This window comes from Stigmatopora argus, chromosome 6 (genome assembly GCF_051989625.1).
Source record: "Stigmatopora argus isolate UIUO_Sarg chromosome 6, RoL_Sarg_1.0, whole genome shotgun sequence".
Classification (NCBI taxonomy): domain Eukaryota; kingdom Metazoa; phylum Chordata; class Actinopteri; order Syngnathiformes; family Syngnathidae; genus Stigmatopora; species Stigmatopora argus.
In genome coordinates this window covers 10,865,651-10,880,323 of record NC_135392.1, presented here as the reverse complement: position 1 = coordinate 10,880,323, position 14,673 = coordinate 10,865,651, and the positions used below count along the sequence as shown (strand labels likewise).

Sequence of the window (14,673 nt, the reverse complement as noted above, 5' to 3'; positions counted from 1 at the left end):
ATCTTCTTCACTATGCAAATACAAAAACACCTCCCGTCATTCAACTTCTGTTTCTGTACAATAATTAAAATCCCCATCTTTCATTCTTCTGTCTCTCTTCTGTGTAACACTTTAATATCCACTTTTCATCTACTCCTGTCGGCTTCAGGACATCTGAGCCAGCCAAGTTTCTCTGTTTTCTTTTGTAAGTACTCTCACGATGAATGCTTGCCTGTGGTTTATCTCATTCGAATCAGTCAGCGACTATAGAAAGCATGTGAAGCAACACCGTACATTAACATGTGAATGATTTTTTTTCCATTTGCCTAATCCCAAAGCAACTCATGCTTAAATTTAAAGACTTGGGTAACTCTGTTTAGACCATAATGGTGTTTGTGCGCTTTTTTTGTAGGAATCCCTGTAAAGTGGAGAAACATGACGAGAGCCAGTCACAAAAGCAGGACATGTGCAAGCAGGTAATCATTTGTCATTTGATCATTTGTCAGTGTTCGTGTGGGTCTCAAGTGGAATGTTTAGACAACACTATTCATTATTAAGCAATTTAACTAGTACAAACATCCCATGCCTTTACAGCCTGCCCTTAGACATGAATACTTCTTCTCTGAACTGATCAATGGATGCATCTAGTAGATATTATACTTACTGCAAAATGCCGTTTCTAATATACATGTATGAACGATCAATTAACAGGAATTTGTGAATTTGTGGATGGCAACATACAAAGTACTATGCTTGTAATTCACACTTACGAGGTCTTTAGAAAATAGGTGAATGGGTTGTTATTATTATGGGAACTACTAATTTAAATTCATAAGTCATAAGTGTCTCCCTTATTTCCAGAAAGAGGAGGATGTTGTGGTTCACCCCCCAGAGATCTCACAGCCAGTTCACCATGCCACTGATGAGGAGAAGTTGGCATGCACAGGCATTAAGGGTCAGGTGACCCAAAATGAGGGCCAGCAAAAAGAAGATTTTGAAAGCAGTAAAGCATCTTGCAAACAGCCCAGTGATGACGTGGTTATCACAGATGGTATGTTTTCAGGCTCTTTTTTTATATACAACTGGTTCTATTTTAACAATAACTTTTATGCCGCGGTATTAGGTGATAGGTGCCAGTTTCAATAGATGTTTCACTTAGGTTTTCTTATTTGTTTTTCCATTCAAAGCACCCGAGATTGTGGATCCTGAAGTTGAGAAGGACACGTGTATTGTGAAGGATGAAATAGTAAGTGAAGTGTATTTATCATTCATTTCCTTTCAATGCTGGTAGCAACGACTTGCTTTTACTGTTTCAGTGTTTGTTCAAGATGAACACGGTTCTCACGGAAGTTTTGAAAATATTTGAAAATGCAAATGTGAACACCGCTTTTATGCAAATTTATCACTTAAGTACCCTGCAAATGTATCTCCTAAGTACACTAGGAGTACACTAGTACTTTACAACAATCGCTGACAGCAGCAGTGTAAGGAGTTGCCATATAAAAGTGTAATAAAACACAATCAGGTTACTTTTGATGGACTGACGTACCTGTGTTTTTTCAACATTTCACAGCATGAGAGTCAAACGGGATATAGTAGCGAAAATGACACGGAGGTGCTGCCCGAAGACAAACTTTGCCTAACTGAGATTGACAAGGCTGCCGTGCTGACCCTCATCAGAGAGGAGGTAGGTCACTTTCATTTAAATAACAATGAATGTGTGAATAACAAAGGCTAACATACAAGAAATTTTAAATTGTATAACTGTGACGGACCTCTGTGTATAATTTGAGACATTTTTGTTGTTGTTGCCGGTTTTCCATAATATTTCTTAATGCAAATTCATGTTGCAGAGGTCAGGAAACACTGATTTAATTTCTTCATTGCCTTTGTTAGATCATCACTAAAGAGATGGAGGTGAATGAGTGGAAAACAAAGTACGAAGAGAGCAGGAATGAGGTTTTAGAAATGAGGTACATCGCATAAATCTGCTCAAATATTGAAAGATTACTCACACTGACTGCTGACACTGTGTTCTGGTTTTCGAAGGAAAATTGTTGCAGAATATGAAAAGACAGTCGCCCAAATGATTGGTAAGTCACTGTTATCTAGTGCTGGCATGTTTATATTGATTTTAGCAGCATGGCAGGCCCATTCATATTTATTTGCTCATCTCTGTGATGTCACAGTTGTCGTCAAATAATCTATATATTCAACAACATCATCATCTTTGTTACAGAGGATGAGAAGGAGCAAAAGACATTGTCATGTAGTAAATCGGTCATGCAGCTGACTCTGGAGCGGGACCAGGCCCTGGCTGACCTCAATTCTGTCGAGCGCTCCTTTGCGGACCTCTTCAGGAGGTATGAAAACATGAAAGGGGTGCTGGAAGGCTTCAAGAAGGTCAGTCGTGTTTGCAAAGTCATGAGATGTGGAGTAATGCACCCTCGCGCCAGAGCTGACCAACCAACCATCTGTCGTGTCTGCAGAACGAGGAAGTCCTCAAGAAGTGCGCACAGGACTATTTGACGCGCATCAAGCAGGAGGAACAACGTTACCAAACCCTCAAAGTACACGCAGAAGAGAAACTGGATCGGTAAGATTTATGATTGAAATGAGTCATTGGTCATTCGCGCTGTACAAATCATCAAGATATAGAAAAGAAAATGTCAAATGTCAGAGATAGAGCGATGCTCTTCCAGAAGCTTCCTTGGGCTATTTGTCCTATCATATTTCCAGGTTTGGTGAAAATTCAACAACAACAAAAATTATATCCGAAATATGTAATGTAATAATGAATACATCAACATATATAAATGCTGTGTTGATGTATTGCTAAAATAAGCATTACTAGTGGCAGTCAGGGATGAAATTGAGCAATGAGTTACAGATGTAGCTACAGTTCCAGGAACGCTGGATTACCAGTAATATTTCATTTCCCTCTGAATTTTCATGAGTGAGAGAAGATGAAGTGACTTGGCTTCTATCTGGTTGTGTTTATATCATTGACAGTAAAAATAATAGAACAAACACCCAACAGCATTAGTTATCATGTAATTGCTCCACTTTTTTCACTGTCCTGGACAGCAATATGACACTATGTTTCAAATCCATGTTTCAGTATCCAGTCTGTATGTGTGCATAAATAGCAAATTCTCTGTGCAAATCTCATTATTGCATGCCCTCTATGTGCAGGGCCAATGAGGAGATAGCTCAGGTGCGTGCCAAGGCCAGTTCAGAGGGTATCGCACTCAACGCCAGCCTGAGGAAGGAACAGATGAAGGTGGACTCACTTGAAAGAGGCGTCTTTCAGAAGGTACCCAACAGCGAATGTTCACAACTAATCACAGTTTGGATTTTGTGAAAATGCGCAATCAATTTAGGATTAAATTTGACGGAAGTATTGAATGAACCACAAAAAAAAATCATATTTTTTTCGGTATTGTATAAAATAATTCCAGTAAGTTCTCTCCCTCCTGAAAACATTTGCCTGTTATTCATAATCAGAGCAGTATTTTATTAATGAATTACAATAATAGTATGTAACACAAGAGGGCAGCACTGAAACGAACGCACTGAGAAAAGTACAGTAGTCGAATGAAACAATTTTGTCGTTTATTTTAACAACATTGTTTTTGTCCAATCAGAATCAGGAGATTGAGGAGCTCACCAAGATCTGCGACGAGCTGATTGCCAAATTGGGAACGGAATAGACAATGACTGTGTTCGATTTTAAAAGAGCACACAAAGCACACCAAGCCATTTCGATTATCTGGAGTGGAGAATCATGTGTGTTTGCATACCTCATACTACGGCACATAACTCGAACAGTGTTCAAGCACAAAAGTCAGGTGTAGATTGACCGTAAGAAAAGTGTATGGATATTTTAGTCACAATTTTTTCATGACATTTGTGTGTGGGGGTGTTGCCATAAACTCCTTTATATCATATTTAGTAAGGGATACAATATCCTTCTGGAGCATCAGAAATAAGTGAAATATGTATCATTGAGTGCCTGAGCTGAACTTGGTTAAATATTTTGCTAAGTGCTCGAAATAGAGATGAGATTTAGAGTTTATGAAAAATATTTCTGCAGTACTCCCCCGTTTTTCGCGGTGTATCGCAAAAAACAAGAAAAAAGAAAAAAACGCGAAAAACAGGGTATTGCTGTAATTTTATTAATTTCCATGGCTATATATTCCAGTTGATTATGGAAATCTCTATTTAATTTTTAACTTTTGTGACTGAATTGAGAGATTTTTACCCTAAAATCTGACTCTATTCCCAACAATATTCAAATTTATTGAGATGTGCCTGCATAACTTCATTCAAAGCTATTTTCATCATGACCATCATGCAATTGAAATTTGTGGAATCATTTCAAAGTAAGCACTTGGTAGAATTGAATCGTGCATTCAGTTAGCCTTTTTCCACTATTATTTTTCAGTATGTACTATGTTTTGCATGCTCAGTCTATCCAAATAAGATGTGTCCTTATGGTTTATTTTGTAAAAACAAAAAGAAAGTGTCTTTGTAATTACCTCATGCAGTCGTCAGCCAAAGTAAACATCTTTCACATCCATCTTGTTATGCGAATGCAATATCAACGTGCAGTTTAAACTTGTTCCAGCATTGATGGTATTCTCGGGTCAAATTGAACCTAAGGGAAGATGTAATGTGATGAATAGTCTGTCCTTTCAGCACAAGCTCTTGCCAATATAATGACAAACGACATTCTGTTGCAATGTTGTCTTGTATCCTTTTGGAAAATAAAGCTCCATTGTGTACATTTTATACTTGATATTTGTATATGGAATTATTGTAGACTAATTGTATTATATATGTTATATTTTGTGCATTCCTGAATAAAACATTGTTTGCTGCTGTTTTAATCATTAGTGGTTCTGTCATCTTACAACTCTGCTCCTGCTCTCAGAAAACTTGTTTGTCGAACTTTTTTAATTTTGAAGTGTCACGCTAAGGTTAGGTTGAACGCTTGAGGTCATGCATGTAATCTGATGGAGTTTTTGCAGATGTGTTGAGATCTAGCAGGGGAAAAAAAGTAGTTGAGGCCTCTGGACTTTAAATGATGGGCAATTATCTTTTCAAATCCACACAGGTGACCATCTATGATTATCCCAAAACAGGGTTTCACTTATCCACGTTTGCACAAACTGAGTGATGTTTATTAGCTACAGTTAAATGGATTACATGCATCACCCTAATTAGGGCTAATTTGAGCGTTTTTTTCTTGTAATAGGTCATTTTAGCTGCCTCAAAAAGAATGTCTTGTCCTGGGGTGTGTCAAAACTGAGTCTTTACAGAAAAATGTTAAATGTGTACACCAATTCTTGTTTGTGTGTGGTAAAAAAAAGATTTTGGCTGTGTGTGATGTGAACTGGAAGAAGAGTCAGTTGGAAAGGTGAAGAAACAATATCTCTCTGTATAATGTGCAAATCAAGTAGCATAATTCACACGAATGACATGAAAACGATACGTATTGCACTTGCGACATCGTTGCCACATTAAGCCTGCAACTACAGAGGACCTCAGTTATTGTGCTTCTTCAGTTACCTGTAATTGGTATTTTCAAATTGTTATTTTTCAGGTACCATCAATTTTGGTAACATGGCACACGCTGTTTGGTGGAGATTACAGTACAAGTTCACTAATGTATAGGAGAGACTCCTACCGGAATAGCAAAAAAAAGTCGAAGAAAAAAGAAATTGATAAGAACCCCCTCTTTTAAAAACGTTGTGAAATACTCAAATTTTTTATGGTACTTGACTACTTGAGTCAGAGATGAGCAAGAGCCTAAACCCAGCTGACTTTAACAAGAGATGGTACATCTTCGAGTGGTTTCCAGTAAATCGCAGGGCACATGCAGACAAACAAACAAAAGAGAATTTAGTCTCAGTGGAAGCTGTTTACGCAATGTGGGAGAAGGCCCATCTAAGTGAACCCACACAGGCAGACAGGATGGAGCTGAGAATCTCTAGACTCTAGCTACATAAGGCCCAAAAAATGTGACTCAATAACGCATGATAAAAACTTCAAATTAAACAAAAGCACACCATCCTATAATTGAAAGTCTTGTCCGATTCTTGACAGGACATTTTGGGATGTGGTCTGCCCTGTTTCTAGTCCAACTTGGACTCTGCAATACCGCAGACTGCACATGTTTAAAAAAAATAAATGAAACAGAACATTAAATTTAGAAAATTACAAACACTAAAACATAAGCCATACATTTACATGGAGAACGGAATGTAAAGTACAGTATAGGTTTCCTATGATGGATCTTGGAGCCACATTATGGTGTTTGTATAACGCGGGTGTTTGGGTCTGGGGTGTGGGGGGCGCTAGGGCGGGGCCTGGATGCTGAGGCCACTGCTGATTGGCAGATGCAAGCGTGAGGAGTGGGAACGGGAGCTAGCTGCCAGCTGTGAGGGGAGCCGTGAGAAGAGCCAGCAAAAGTACAAAAAGGGACAAAGAAGCAATACCTAACAACTCAAACTCTCACACCGGTTGAACACATCAAGTCCACTTTCTGCAGAGAAGTCTTCGTCATCTGAAAAGGTATGATCTATCTTGCTTTATTTCCAAATACTACCAGACTTGAGGTCAAATCGTAGGTCTCATCTGTCACCCGAAAATTTCAATTACACAAGATTTCTTTTCCAGTTTGATCGTTCGTCCAATTTCTTCTTAACTCTCTAACCAATGCATTTATTTGACTCATTAGTCTATAATGCAAGTTGAGGTCAAAAATAACTAATTTATAGTAATACACCTGGGGAACGTGGACTCCTTTCTTTCCACTTAGATTACGTATTGATTGGCATTTTATGGACCATTACTTTAACTTTCTATAAACAAAGAGGAATAAGTTCAATGCAAAATCCATTTATGTAGGTTTGTTGCTGTCCTATATATTGTGATTATCTCAGAAATGAGGCCTTCCTGCATTTCTTAGAACTGCAATTTGAGTACCGCAGGTACACACTCCACTGAGATTTAATCCAACATTTGTATCAAAAAATGACATATAGTTTTGCCAATAGGTACAAATTTTGATGTTCATTATTGTTGATGTCGTATATCATGGTGTATCAGAAACAGTGTCACTTCCATGTAGATAAAGCATCAAAATTGTAAGAAACATCTATCTGTATGATGCGGTGCAAGTCCTAAAGCTATTCAGACACAACGACCAAAAGACTTTTGCAGCAACACTTTATTATCTTATTAGTATTTTCATTCAGCTCTTCCTATTAAATCATGTTCGGGTCTATATTAAATTATGAATGAAGAACACTTTTTCCTCAGCATTGGCCAATTTAGTGTTTAACTCTGAGGATGATAAAAAGAAATCATAAATTAATGGTAAATTGCTTACAAAGTCCATACATGGCAGTAAGCTATATCAGTATTGGCGCAGAAGATGAACCCTCAGGAAGTAAAGATGTTCCACAGATTAATGATTTACTTGACGGCTTTTCCTGCTTACTCTCTAATGTGTGCTCCCGCTGCAGTTTGTTTGCCAGTTTCTATGATGTCAGCTCTAAAACTATCACCTCCCCCTCGGTCATCGTCTGCCTCTGCGCCTCCCACTTTGACTCTTCTCCATTCCCTTTCTTGTGTCCTGAAGCATTCCTACCCGAGGGCATCAGGTCCCCTTGGCCGATAATACCATGCTTGGTCGTGAAATATTGAGGTGGAGCAGAATTTCCTTGAACCTCGCCAGTTGAACCTCCGGGCGTAGTTGAGATAAATGATAGGGGAGGCCCTTTTCATGCCGGAGCTAACATTTGCTCTCCATTAAGTTGTCATGGGGAGTGAGAGGGAGAAAGCACTCTCAAATGATAATTTTCTCTCTCATCTAATAATAAATTCTGTATTTTGTTGTTTGCCTGTCACAATTGTTTTTTAATGTAATCCTATCAAATCTGTTAGTTATTCCCATAGTGTTGCTGAGGGCAGAAGACGAGGTAACTCATGGCCAAACACAAGTGTTACAAAACTGTTCTTCCCTTCAAAGTAAAGCACCACACACCACAAATTACGCCTTGCCTCGTCCCTGTCCATGAATTTGCTCCAAGCCTCACTTTAATTCTTTGGCGTTATGGAAAAACATTAATGTTCAAACATCCCAATTCAACATCAAACCACTGAAGTGGTAAAAAGTGGCCGCAAAAAATAGAGCAACAGCTAGCAACCAGAATCAGACTTCACTTTTTGTCACTAGATTAGTCTAGTGGGCATCAAAATTTGAGCATAAGGGGTTTGCTATTTCTATCATTTTGGTGGATTCTCTTTTTTCCTCCACTAGCTTCAACAGGAGATGGGAAAACAGAACAAGAGAAAAAGATGAGAAGAAAATAATATAGAGGAGGTTCTTACATTACAAAATGTAAAATAATACCAAGTATCTAAAAAATTGTGCAATGGCGCAAACCTTACAGTTACACGTACCTGTTTTTCATTAGATTGTTTTATAATGTAATAATGCTTATAAATATGTATGTACATGTATGTGTATATGTATGTGTATATTTATATTTTTTTCTTCTTCAGCAACACGCTTATTTATTTTTATATTCATTCATGTTTATTTATTTATTTATTAACTTACTTATTACCTATCTATTTATGTCTAAAATGCCTTTCCTATTTCTGCATCCTCACCCTCTTGCTACTGTGACAATGAAATTTACAGAATACGGGATGAATAAAGTTATCCAATCCAATTTATAGCCCAACAAGGCTCTCAAATGTTCATAGCAGGAAACCCTACGCCAATCAATTCCATAGTAAGGGTGGAGTGACTAGAGAAAGAAGCAATGACAGTAGCTGTGGATGAGCGAAATGTAGACCTCCTCTCTGACAATTTAAAAGAAATCTGAATAGTTGTTTCAAATTTCCTAACCGATGCTCATCTTCTTTTCTCCCATTAGCTGCATCATGTTGCACCTAACAATGACCCAATGCCTTATTTGCACCACGCTCTGCACGTGGTTGCTGTGCAATGTCCAAGGCGAACCCGGCACTGCGGCCATACAGCTACGTCTAGTTGGAGTGAAGCGGAAGAAACACGAGGGCAGAGTGGAAGTTCTCTACAAAGGCGAGTGGGGAACAGTCTGCGATGATGACTTCTCCATCTACGCCGCCCAGGTGGTGTGCAGGGAACTCGGTTTCGTGGACGCTGAGTCATGGTCGCCCTCGGCCAAGTACGGCAGGGGACAAGGTAAGAAAAAAACTGTGTGACTCACTTCACAAGATTTTCATTTGCTATTACCACGTCCAAAGGACGGAGGAGAATACTTAAGAGCCAAGAGCCAGTATTTTGTAAGCTCCAGAGCGGAATATTTTGGCTGTTATATTCATATGTCCAATCAGTGAAGTAAAGGTCTGATTTATTGCGCTCAGAGAGGCCAAGGGAAGCACGGCAATGAAAAATGATCATTGCGAGTGTCTGCACATGCTTTAGATTGTGGGGGGATTCCTGTATTTGCGAAAATAAAACTGAGCACATCTGGTTAACCACCTCTGGAGAAGCCGCTGCTGAATGCCATTTTGCAGCCATGATCAAATGATTAAAATGACATTGTGGCAGGAAAACACCTGATAAATTATGTGCTACATAATTCCTAATTGACATAAACTAAATAATAAAATATACGTAGTATCTATCCCATAGACTATAGAGTACTATGTGCTAACACATTGGGTATTTGATTGAAATCTATCAACCTAAGCCATGTGTGCCTATTTGACGTCATAAGACAGATTCTTAAAATGATAAATACATACAGTCAAGGAAATCCTTGAATTTTGGAGACATGCCCAAAGATTTCTTAAACTGTACTGAGTTTCAAAATGTCACTCAACGCCATTTCAACCGCCATCCAAATTTTGTTTTACATAAATACGATAAAGCGTTATAAATTATGGGGTGGATATGTGTATACTGTTTGTGTGCCTGAAAACCACCACACAAGTGGTTTGCATGGAAACAATTCATCTGTTTTTTTGTTCTTGGTGGAGAAACAAGGCCATAAAAGTAATTAGGGAGATTTTCCATGTCCTCTCAGTAAGATGCATAATGCACCAGGAAACTAAGGAGAAGGAACAAGATGATTAAAGTATATTAAGTAAAGAAGTAGGGACTTGATAGACCAGACTAAATGTTATTCTTTTTCCATTTAGAACTGTTTACAAGCCTCTTAGTTGCCAAAATTAACACAAGAGTTGTAACCCTAGCATATTAAACAACTGGACAAGTATTTGGATAAGCCATTTAAGGCCCTGACTTCCTAAATTCAATCCCCGCAAGACCAGCAAATACAACTTAACGGAGTAGTACAAGTTAATCAAACTTGCTTGGTTTCAAACGTGTAGATCATTGAGATGAGTCCAAATGATCAATTTGACCATTAATTAAGTATAACTGGGTTTGCTTTGCAAGTACTATAGGCAGGTGACCAAACATCCTGAGTCAATTGCTATTTATGTAAATTTACATAAGAGAAAGGCCTTTTCTTCCTCCAGATGATTGAGTTCCACAATGTGTACACCCACACCAAAAATAAGGATGGATGGTTGGTTAGTTGTTTTCATATAATTCATCTATATATAATAATTTTTGTTGTTGTTGTCCATTGCAGGCCGTATCTGGCTAGACAATTTGGACTGTAACGGGAGAGAGAAGAGTCTCACCGAGTGTCCGTCGAACGGCTTTGGAGTGACCGATTGCAAACATTCAGAAGACGTTGGGGTGGTGTGCTCCCAGCAACGCATTCCAGGTTTCAAGTTTATGCGGAGTCAGACCACTGGTGAGGAGGTAAGGCCCTAAAGAGAAATGCCAGATATGCAGGAAAACATCACCTCGCCAGAAACAAATAAATGATGGTCTCTATGCAGCAATATCACACATACTGAATACACCAGTAAGAGAACATTTGTCTGTCGAACAAAAACGAAGCTGCAACCACGAATAAGGATAAGCCTATCCAGCAGCCCCTCTCGCGACCCTTTTGAGAATAAGCAGTTCGGAAAATGAATGTATTTCTAAATACGTATAAATCCGAATATAGTATAATTCACAACTATTCAGATGAAACTGTGGCTGTCTAAAAGCCTTGAGTCATCTGGCACGTGCAGACATTTTGCACAAGTGAAGTAATGACTTTGTCAGGTTTGTTGTCTGCTCAAAAGTCATCTCCTCTCAACCCCCTTGGAGATTTCGGAAAGGTTAAGCCACCCTGTGAGCAAACGAAGATGAACATGTCTGGCGGCAGTCAACACCTCTAAGAACAGATGGAAAGTTCATGTGAGTTTGATACAAGACAGAGTGAATGTCTGAAAAAACTCTGACGCAGGGGGTTCCCGTTTGAACCTGACTAATGGGAATGAAGCAAGACTTGTTTTAGAGGGAAATATCCAATCCTCTAACTAGCATTCATAGCAGAGAAGACGTCATGGAGGAGAAGGAAATGCTTGTCTAAGAATACAATCTTTCAGTTAAAAGAAGCAAATCTCTGTGCACTCTGTTGGGAGCGACATGTTTAAAGGCTTAGTCATGCCACCAGTGCCTCTAACTACCTAATTCTTTACAGGAGGTGTATTTATGCACCCACTGGTTCCTTATTTGTTGTGTGTTTACAGTTCCAGGGGAGTTGCTGCCGTTTAGTCCCCCACCCTGTAAATATTTCCTCAGTCTGGGTGAGGCCTTTCAAGTGGAAGGAGAAAGGAATGGGCCAAGTGTAGCTGGTGCAGCTGTACCACTTTGACCCCTGTGGAGCAAAGGCCTGCAACAGGCCATGTTCCTTCCCTCCGTGTGTTTATTCACGGAATGAATTGACCCTTTGTGCTCAGTTCGGAAAGTGGACGCAACATGTGCATTTAAGTTAAAGCAGTTCAAAGGAAAGCACTCACTGGTCATTGCATGGGCTGAATATACTGCATAAGCAATCGAACTTGATCCAGTACAATGGAAATGAACACCTTTTGATGACAGCAAAAAAGGGAATTTTGACTGGTAAAGTGAATCATTTTGACTTTAGTCATCGTAAAGGCTGGATTTGTGAGCTTATTTGCCAGGTAATTTATTAGATGATACAGAAAAGTTACCGCATTTTGCAGCCAATGGCAATTGGTTGAAATTGACTGGCAAAAGAAGACTTACCCACAAATAAGACTTTTCATTTGTTTTCTATTAATGGGACCAGAATTGTGACTAAGACAAGATTTCACAATTCCAACCTAGACTTTTCAGTTTGGTAATTCACAGAAACATAACATTACTGAGAAAAAGAACCACATTATTTTTTACCTGCTTCAAGGAAGCGTACCATGCTAACTATATAAACAGTTTGCTTTCCAGATGCTGTATACTAGAACAGACGATGTCTTTGAGTCAAAATCTGAAAAGGATTAAGTAAACTAACGTGTGCTTGTCCAAGTGGCACTTGTGGCGCAGCTCAAAAATCAATCGCACTCTTGTCACTCTTACACTTCCAGCGATGTCATTTGAAGAAACTTAGATAAGAGATGTTCTCTAGCCATTTAAATCACCAGAAACTTTGCTTAATGCATTGCCTTACAATAAGTTATTTCCAGATTGACTCAAATTGAGATGAGCTCATCTTCAGATAATATGACATCTGGTTGAGGGAAATAAACATGCAAAGTGGTTTGTAATTTTCCACCATATCCCTCAGTGAATTTACCCCAACCGAACACAACCAAAGCAAGCATAAGGACATTTGAAGCCCCCTGGAAACAAAAGAAAGTGAAGTTAAAGCATTTTGTTAAGAGGTTGAAGTATGCATGAGTGCATGGTGTCAGTTTTCAAGAATTCTCAATCCTTGCATCGCTGCCATTCAAAGAACAAAAAGATGTAATCTGAGTCAAAGCTTGTCTTGCGTCCAAGAAATCCGATGTATGCGCCTGGCTTGTAAGGAGGAGCGTAACCGAAGGGAGAAAGGGTAGTTTCTTAGATTGAAATACAAAAACAACAGCCACATGTTCAACAGATGTTTCCCATCATGGCCGAAAATATGACACAAGCCAGAGACCAGCTTCTTGTCATGCATAGTGCATACCTGCACTTTATGATTTAATGAAATACTAATAACCAAAGGTGTTTCTGAACCGTATAGAGAAATGTAATGATGCAGTAAGAATAAAACAGTCAAGTCATACAGTATCACAGTAGTTAAAATTGTGGGTTGAAAATGGTGAAAAATTTGATACAAAAAGGAGAAATATTTGTGCTTTAATGTTTACAAAACATTTTCCATATTTATACTGAAGTTATTACGAGACTTCAAGAATACTGCAGACCTTGGCCTAAACTTTTCAAATATAATGTATTGGCCATTTAGGTGTAGTGAGTTTCCTAATCGGCTCTGTTCCATTCACACGACTATTATGCAAGTGATATGGTGGAATACGTGCACGCATAGCAGTCACATGCACGCATGAAAAAATATGCACACTTGTCCAAGCAAGCTGGAGCCCAGCCAGGCAGTGCAGCTGTGTCTTCTCAAAGAGCTTTTCAGTGGCACAGTAGTATGATAATGATTCACATTCACCATGTTTAAGCAAGGTGGGCTAGTGGCTAAGTCAGGGGCGAGACAGACAGGCAGAGTAGGTATTTGTGTGTGTTAGGTGGGTGGGAGTAGGGGCTAGATGTTGTCACGTGCAGATAAACGTGAGGCTTGGTCTCGTGTGTGAATCAAGTGGAAGAAATGCACAGTAGAGGAAGTATTGGGGAAACGCTGGCTAGACCACTGTCTCATGTTCGCGCATTGACTTGCTGGGCAGCCGGTGGGGGGGCGCTTGTGTGAAACGTGTGGAAGCAGTTAAAAAAACAAGTCTGCTCTACAGTTTGAGAGCATTTCAGTAATGGTTTCATAGAGCAGCACTGGCTGGCATGAAAAAAAGCATGTGTCTAAACTGGCAGTGTGCTGAAGGGAAGGGAAAACATATTTCTTGAACGAATGGTCCAGTCAGCAAGTTACAAATGTGACTATTAATACTGATGATAGCATCATATGACATTGTTAATTTTTGTACTGACTGTGTCTATTAGCGAAGGTTAAATACTAGTTGCACATTGATGTCAAGAGATTGTTTTGCTATGAAGAATGACTTTAGAGGAAGAGTCAGCATGAACTGGTTCCACAAGAACATACACAACATTAGTACATTATAATTATTGCATTATTGGCTGTGCAAGTAAATATTTAAAACAAATCACAAACATGTGGATGGATATCTGTGTAAATATTTGAGTGTTGGAAATGGACTACCATTAGGATCTGTTTTGGTCTATTTCTGGATGAGCAATAATTTTGCATTAAATCTAGAAGCAATTGCATTTTGGCTTCCCATTAGTGTGAAGGCTGAACTCTTAGCATTCATGAAGTGAGCATTGAAAATAAGCCGTGTAGAGATTTGGGACTCTTCCAGACAGGATTACACTCAGTTTATGTCTGCTGTTCTAGACTTTTTTTTAGGGGGGATACTGAACTGAATCCAGCTGTGGCTATCTGTTCTCCTTCCTTCCTCTTTTCACATTCATGGTTCAAAGAACCAGGTTCCTTTCCCCTGAGCCAAAAATAACACTGGTAGCACCAGTCTCACGCTCTGGCTTGCACATTTTTGACAGACGTACTTAAGCCTTCA

The 14,673-nt window shown here is 39.1% G+C and overlaps 3 protein-coding genes across 5 annotated transcripts in view; 2 read left to right on the top strand and 1 right to left on the bottom strand.

Moving 5' to 3' along the window:
- LOC144075856 (transforming acidic coiled-coil-containing protein 1-like) overlaps window positions 1–4,871 on the top strand; it is a 21,633-nt gene extending 16,762 nt beyond the window's left edge. For all 3 annotated transcript variants that reach the window (XM_077603288.1, XM_077603287.1, XM_077603286.1), the window contains exons 4-13: window positions 392–455; window positions 841–1,030; window positions 1,167–1,225; window positions 1,553–1,666; window positions 1,876–1,952; window positions 2,029–2,072; window positions 2,219–2,382; window positions 2,469–2,575; window positions 3,175–3,295; window positions 3,627–4,871. In XM_077603288.1, the coding sequence (XP_077459414.1) occupies window positions 392–455; window positions 841–1,030; window positions 1,167–1,225; window positions 1,553–1,666; window positions 1,876–1,952; window positions 2,029–2,072; window positions 2,219–2,382; window positions 2,469–2,575; window positions 3,175–3,295; window positions 3,627–3,692 (1,006 nt within the window). In that variant the 3' untranslated portion in view covers window positions 3,693–4,871. The remainder of the gene's footprint in view (window positions 1–391; window positions 456–840; window positions 1,031–1,166; window positions 1,226–1,552; window positions 1,667–1,875; window positions 1,953–2,028; window positions 2,073–2,218; window positions 2,383–2,468; window positions 2,576–3,174; window positions 3,296–3,626) is intronic.
- r3hcc1 (R3H domain and coiled-coil containing 1) overlaps window positions 4,462–14,673 on the bottom strand; it is a gene marked incomplete at its 5' end in the record, with an annotated part of 24,861 nt that continues 14,649 nt past the window's right edge. The window contains one exon of the mRNA XM_077602036.1: window positions 4,462–4,639. The remainder of the gene's footprint in view (window positions 4,640–14,673) is intronic.
- loxl2a (lysyl oxidase-like 2a) overlaps window positions 6,465–14,673 on the top strand; it is a 19,069-nt gene continuing 10,860 nt past the window's right edge. Inside the window, exons 1-3 of the mRNA XM_077603290.1 lie at window positions 6,465–6,558; window positions 8,937–9,226; window positions 10,647–10,822. Of these exons, the coding sequence (XP_077459416.1) occupies window positions 8,944–9,226; window positions 10,647–10,822 (459 nt within the window). The 5' untranslated portion in view covers window positions 6,465–6,558; window positions 8,937–8,943. The remainder of the gene's footprint in view (window positions 6,559–8,936; window positions 9,227–10,646; window positions 10,823–14,673) is intronic.